General features: G+C 36.1%; 1 protein-coding gene across 1 annotated transcript in view; it reads right to left on the bottom strand.

The window, feature by feature from the left end:
* BRIP1 (BRCA1 interacting protein C-terminal helicase 1) overlaps positions 1-6,208 on the bottom strand; it is a 61,770-nt gene extending 55,562 nt beyond the window's left edge. Inside the window, exons 1-5 of the mRNA XM_009704669.1 lie at positions 6,116-6,208; positions 5,179-5,290; positions 4,485-4,679; positions 4,069-4,196; positions 3,012-3,146 (exon numbers count right to left, since the gene is read on the bottom strand). Coding sequence (XP_009702971.1) covers positions 3,012-3,146; positions 4,069-4,196; positions 4,485-4,679; positions 5,179-5,290; positions 6,116-6,208 — 663 coding nt within the window. The remainder of the gene's footprint in view (positions 1-3,011; positions 3,147-4,068; positions 4,197-4,484; positions 4,680-5,178; positions 5,291-6,115) is intronic.
* Between the last annotated feature and the right edge of the window lie 1,287 nt (positions 6,209-7,495).

The raw sequence follows: 7,495 nt of genomic DNA, 5'->3' as shown, positions 1-7,495 counted from the left end.
CAGCAGGAAAAGGATCAGATACGGTGTCAGGTGAGAGCGTGTAATACAAATCCACAACTTTCTTCATCCCATCGTGGTAAATTAGCCTATTCTGGAGTCCAGACCCTGATTGTAACAGGCTGCCAGTCTCCTGGAATGTGTAACAGAAGTCACTCAAACTCCATTGTGAAGGTTGTAAGCAATATGTTAAACTGCAATGGGCTAGCACATTAAGACAGATTCCTTTCACAGCTGTTTTTTGATACCCCAAGTGTTTGTTACACTACTCTCCATTTACTGTTTACTTTTTTTACCTAGTATAAACGGGGATTCCTTAACCCAGCTGCCCCAGTTTCTCAGACTGTATGCTTTGACAGAAGTAATCAAGAAAGTACCGTGAGGGTATAATTTCTCATCTAAACTCACGCTAGAACTGCCCTCTCTTGCAAGAGCTAACAGCAGAAGGACAGAGATGGATTCCCAGGCTCTGGACTGAAAGCAGCTAAGAACATGCAGTCACCTTGGGCACAAGATCCTCACCCACTGGATCTACAGGTGTTCCTCTGATGCAGAAATGCCAGGCAGCACCTCCCATGCTCTTACAACCACCAACCCATTCTCTCTCTTGGGCTAGAAAAAGGATTTGACAAGAAACTAAATCTGCTTTAAGCACAGGATTGACTACAGTAAAACCCAAGTTATACATAGGCAGGGTTATCTCATGGATTAAGAAAATTTTTTTTTTTGCATTTATTGTGTCATCTTAAATACATAGTCCATTATGATAAGTGTTCAACATAACCTCAGCTGACTATTTCATAAGCTACACTAGAGAAGCCTTTTTATACCTAACAGCCTATGCTGTGATGCTCTCCATGTCTTAAAATTACTGATGATAAATAAAGCCTTACTTTCTGCAATTGTTTCTTGATACCAGACAAGTTCTCACTCTGCTAAAGTAAAAGTTTATCACAGAATACCTTATTCTTTCATTCTTAAAAATAAACTTTTTTTTTTTTTTTTTTTTTTTTTTTGCACAGAAATAGACACTCCTTTCATTCTTAGAAAGAAACTAACAGAAAGACTTTCATTTCTTCTTAGGTTACTTCCTTCTAAAGTAGTAAACAGTATAGTGTTTAAACTTTGAATAGTATACTGTACTGTCTATCTGCAAAATCAGACCCATGGATAGCACACTCTAACACACACGTACAGCTCAACTACTGTTACAAAAATGAAGAGTTCTCTTAGAAAATCAGACTATGATTCAGTATTTTATTACTTAACAGTTAAGTTGATCTATACTAAAAGGTTCCATTTTTTTTAACTACATGAAATTTCTAGAAGTTGTAAATCAAGTTTTCAGATACCCCCACCAAAGTACTAAAGCAAATTTTACAATCAAGGAAGAAAGAAAGGTCTTTTTATTTGAAAATCAACAGCACACTCTGCTGGCCTTTGTATTTCAACCTACCAATTGAAGTTCAGTGGCACAAAGCATTTCAAATCCTACTCAAAAATATACGGAGCTTTCCAAAGCTAATAAAAATTACTTCCCAACAAATGACCTAGAACACTGATTCACTTTTGTCAAGAAAAGATTTAGCTCCCAGTGTCTTAAAGTAATACCAAAGCTTTTGCCTTCTTTTGTGTTTACACAGGCATAGCATACTGGAAAACAACTCTTGAAGTTAAAACACACGCTGATTAAAATAGAAACTAATTTAGGACATACAAAGAGCCAAGTGCTGTTGAAAGAGGTAGAAAGAGAATTGAAATGCTTGTTGAAACCAAGTGGATTTCCAAACATGCACAAAACCCCCTCTACATTACCTACAGGTGGGTACTACCATAAAACAACATTTAAAAAAAAAAAACACTATTGGAAAGGGAAAATGTCCTTTGCCTTTTGAAAGAGTAGATTCTGTACTGAAGAAAGAAATAAAGGTTAGACCTCATTCCTCTCTTATATTTGTTTCAAACATGCAATTTCATGATTTCATTACGTGCTCCTATATTTTAATATTGACAAGAACTATCCCATCGCAGCCTTTAATAAGCATTCATGGGAACTAGATCACTAATGTAATTTGGCATCTGACATTCATCTCTCTGCTGCCTCAGATTTCTTCTTCTACTGGTTTTGCTTCAAGAAATTTTTATGTAAAATCAGTAATATTCAGACACCAATAAATGCAGAAAATGCCTAGCAGAAAACTGCAGAAACAGCTGCATATTTTTATCTCAACTTCTTACGTGATAGTTCAGCTAGGGAAAGTAGTAATTTAAAACAAGGAACAAAACCAAAACAAACTAACTCAAAATGTAAATCTATCACAGTAACACACAAGATTTTTCTTCTTAATCATGTGCAATATTTATTACTCATTTTTTGTTATAATACATTGTAATGATCAGCTCCAACTTTATCCATACTACTATTTTAAGGTCTGAAAGGCATACACGTTAATATTAAATGCTGTCTTTCACTTACTACATATGCCACAAAACAGTGAACAGCAAGTTGAACAAAATCTACAAACTCCGATGTCACTTAATTTCCATGGTCCTAGTTTCAAGCTCTTCCATAATGTCATAAATCTACTATAAATTGGAATATAACACACCGATTTATACCTGCTGTACAATTGCTGTCACATTGAAAGTTTATAGGCTGAACTGCTGGGCCAGATTCTGTGCTATTGGGGAGTCATGGTGTGAAAGAATTCAACCCACTGTTAAGAACAACTTTCATAAAAATAATTTACACTTTGCAAACCACATCGGTTCGCACCATTAGGAGTAAAAGCCATTGCAGTTCTCGTTACTGATAGTGACAATACAGTACTTTAGAGCAACTTACATACTTGGGAACCTTTACATTAGGCTGTAATGCAGCCAGAGGTACAGTGTTTTCTGAAACTATATTAACAAGCTGCATTTAATGCATAATCTTTCTACAGCAAAATATTTTTTAAAAATTGTTCTTGAACTAACAGCCCTAATGTAAAAGATATTACTGTATTACTTACTGTTTTGGGAGAAAAAGTAGTGGTTTTCACACTTTTTTCACAGTGAACAACCAGCTCTCCATTTTTTCTCTGATGATAAACTTCTAAAGCATCAACTAGCTGCACGCCTTTTGCAAAACAATGACGTTTTCTAAGCTGCTGGGGGGGGGTAAAAAAAAAAAAAAAAAAAAATACTGTGTTCAAATATGCTGGACAGAAGTGTGAGCTTACACTGTTAGTCAGTGATTTTGTTTCACCTGTTTTCCACTGAGTCTGTTTCAGTAACACAGTGCATCGCTAATATTGGTCAATAGTTTAACCAAATCTAAGCCACACAAAAGTAATTTTGGAAAAGCTATAAAGTTTTAATTACCAAATCCAGTAACATCAACAATAACAAAAACAAATCTGTAATTATTGCTGATCTACTCTTCTTTGATTTCCCACTGTTAAAAAAACTGATAGAAATTATAATACGATATAACCAGAAAACTTTCATAACTAAAACAAGAAATAAATTCAAGACATATTGATCTAAAAACTTAAACAAAAGTATCCATCTAAGCAAAACTCTAAAGCAATGTAAAAGCTAGTTACAGTGCACATCTGAATACAATGCTAAGTCACGTGATACCGATACTGAGACAGATGAAAACACCACAGCAATATTGCACTCCACACATTAGCCCAGAGATAACTACATTTGACAGGATATAAAACAGAACTCTAATACATTCACAGTATTATTTATATTTCAAATACATATTTGCAAGAGCACTTTCAAGTCTAGAATCTCATACTTTGACTTAATATTACAGATCAACTGGGGATAAATATATTTTGGGGACATTAGGTGTTTAAGTATGCAAGATGTAATTTAGGACATGGTATTATGAACAATTTAGTGCAACAATGGACTCCTTTGCAAAAAGTAACAATGAAAATGAACAAACACCTATCAATCTAAACTATGACTGTGACGTGACTCAACTATTCTCTATGCCCTTCTCTGAAATGTTATTTGACAGCTTTGTTGAGCTACACCTGCATGATTTTACTGTCAATAAGATTTTCTCACCTGCTGCCCAGTTTCTAAAGGACGAATCCTTTTCCTGTCTACTTGAAAATCATCATTCTCATTGTCACATAGAGATAACCTTTTTTTGGCAGACAATTTCGAAGCTAGCGTTTCATTTTCCTTACATTCTGTAATTAAAAACAAAAAGGTATGTCCACTACTAGGAATGCATTAAATAAGACCAACATTTTAAAAATAGATTTTACTATAAATACACATGATGTAAGAAACAGTATTAGATATTTCGAGACCCATTAACCACCATTTCCATACAGATTTCCATGCAGGGCAGAATCGTGTAGTACTCTTATTATGATGGTAAAAAAAGTCCCTGACTTGAAAGCAAAAAAATTGACATCACTGGCTATGTATTTTACTTCCAGAACAGACTTTTAGCCGCCTATGCATGAAGTTACCTGTGTTTGTTAGCAGGCTTCCAGGTTTTACGGAACTTCCTGTTTCGTAATTATTAAAAGAACAAGAAGCACCATCATTCACACTTGTTGCAGCCTTGTCGCTCTTAGATTGGGAATGACACATGCAGCGACACGGTGGCGAGCTCTCTGGCTTTGCGTCTTCCTTTTCACATGACGACGTAAGCAGTGATTTCTCTAAAGGACACAGTCATTTTGTCTTCCATTAAAAACTACTCAAGACTATACAGGAGAACTAGACTCTCAAAACAGTTAAGATGAAAGCTTTTCTTTAAGTATCAGTGACAAACCTTGTGTCTCTACAAAGTATGAACAACCTATCACCATTCTTTGAAGATCTGCAGTGCAAAGAACTGTAACAACTTGCAGAAATTAAAAATACCACTCTTTTGCAATTCAATCTGCATAACTACAATCCACAGGTATTTTCTTTCAAAGCTCCAACAGCCATACAATTCCCTTATGGTAACAGATATCTAAATCCAGCTTAGTATTAACTGGCCATTACTGTTTTATGTTGCCAATAAGGCAATATGTATAAACAGTGAACAAAGACCTGGTTAGATTCCTGAAACCAAACGTTTAAAGGCTGATAAACAACAATTCATTATAATATATTTTGGTAAAAAAATAAAAAAAATAAAAAAATGGGCAAACAGACACTAAGACAACTTACCATACAGAGACTGCTGCCATGATAATGCAGAACAAAGTAATGCCAAGCTTTTGCCACTTCCTGTAGGGCTCTCCAACAAACAGTGTTGCCTGTTATTTAAGCCCTTAACAATCTTTAAGGAGAATAACATGAACAAAACCAGAATTAATAGGAAAAAAAATCAAAGAGGATGTCTTTAGCTAAGCTAGAAATAACTTCTAAAAATAAATCAGGACACCTGCTGTCTTGTAAAAAAGAAAAGAAAACCGAAAACCACCCCCCTGCCCCCCAGTCACCTTTAATAACAACAACAGGTCAACAAGCCTTAGCTGTATTTCTCTCAAGAGGAACACGCCTCATGAGCAACGCTCAGAGGTTCACTTACAGGAGCTGTGAAATACTTACCTGCTAACAGCAATACCTGATGGGGCTGGCTAGCTTGCTTCCTTTAGTCTTACAGAACCAAAACATTGGTAACATCTGTCAGACAACTGAATCATTTGTCCCACAAAGCAAAAAATGTTTAAAAATGGTTAAAACTGTTATAAGTGCTTAAAGTGCAAGAATTCATTTTTAAAAACTCTCCAGAAAGGGAAAACTTGTTAAAATATTATGTTCTGTTTAAAAGACAGATGTTTTGTTAAATCATTCCCTCCATACATATTTGCAAAATTGTATAAAATGTCCATTACAGTATATCTAGTTAATTAATCATATATATATATCACACATAACTTGTTTCTTAGCATAAAAGTTCACAAATTCAAAATGTACTTCAGCATTCCCTAGTCATGGGCCAGATATCATTGTACAGCACAGAGAACAGTAAGTTATGTTACCACTGAAATTCTCAAGATATTGGAGGCTCTGAATTTAATATGTGGGTTTTCTAAATGCTAATAGGTACTGGAAAACATAAGCTGTTAGTTCAGCAAATGTTAATATATATTCTACTTACAGCGTTCATCATAGCAAGTTGTGAAGGGTAAGCCTTGCAAGGAAATATGATTTTCACTCCTCCAATAGTATATTCTGACACATCAGAAGACATTGCCATGTTTTCCTCCTGTTTACTTCAGGTTTATAACTGCAATAAAAAAATAGTATTAACAAGTCAACACCAACAACCAGGCAAAGCCTGAAACAACATATGGCACCAAACAAAAACAAGCAGAAAGTGCTAACCTGATAAGGGGGCTAAGCAGTTCAGGATATTACCAGAACTGGTATATAGGAATTTATATTACACATCACCAGTTCAGACTTGGTCCTTGTTTCAAACGAGAGCAAGTTGCCACCATCTGATGAGTAACATCAGGAATTTAAATAAAAGTACGATGAACTGTGCACATCATTTCAGATTCTACTTCTCAGACTGCATATTGTTGGGGTAAGAACCCAAATCCTTGGGGGAAAAGTATTTTAGGATATATAATAACTAAAAGTATCCAGTTTTCCAATTATGCAGGTCCATTAGCTTGAACTCTAAGACATTGCCAACTACAAAGATACAGTTGACAACAGTAGCTTGCACTGTTCATTTTCGAACAGTGAGAAAATAAAACTGGACACTGACTTTAAAAATGAGATGTTTAAAAACTAAGGCTTTTCTTCCACCAATAATACAGTAATTATTCAGGAGAAAATAAGGTGTCAGTCATCTTACTATTCTGTGAGTATTATCTTGCATTTCTCTCACTCTGGATAATAAAGTCAGTTTCCCTATCATGCTAAAATGTTGAATTTATTTAACCAAAAATTACTGAAGAGGCATAGATGGCTTAAAAAAAAAAAAGGACTACTTTTTTAAAAAGATGGAGAAAATTTTTTTCTTATAGGCTTGCAGCATCTACAAAACAAATGAGCAATTTAAAACTGGCAGATTCCCTGTGATAAATTACCTCACTAACCTGTGCCCTCATCTGACTTTTAATGAGTAAACACATACACCAAAAACCACCACTGTATGGCACAATTCAGCTTCATCATCAGCTTTCTCAACAGGTAATCCTAGCAAAAAGAGATTGCTAACATCAGTTTACATCCTACCCCTCCTCCCAAAAATGAAACCGCACCCATTAGAAGGCTTTTCCCTAACACGTTCACCGAGGGCTCCCTTAAAAGAGCACTACCTCGAATTGAGCTTTGCCCAAGAAATAAGCAAGCCCCCGTTCGGGCACTGGGAAGGACTCAGCACCAGAGGAGGCAGGAGGCGGCCACGGTCAGGGACACCGGGAACGCGGAGGGACCCTGCGTCCCGCTCTGCTCCGCTCCGCCCGGGAGGGCCTCTGGGAGGACCCGGGCCGCTCCCCAGGGAAATCCCGACGCTACCTTGGCC

This window comes from Cariama cristata, unplaced genomic scaffold (assembly GCF_000690535.1).
Source record: "Cariama cristata isolate BGI_N322 unplaced genomic scaffold, ASM69053v1 scaffold2007, whole genome shotgun sequence".
Lineage (NCBI taxonomy): Eukaryota > Metazoa > Chordata > Aves > Cariamiformes > Cariamidae > Cariama > Cariama cristata.
The sequence above is the reverse complement of the archived record's forward strand: the minus strand, read 5'-3'. Positions and strand labels throughout refer to the sequence as shown.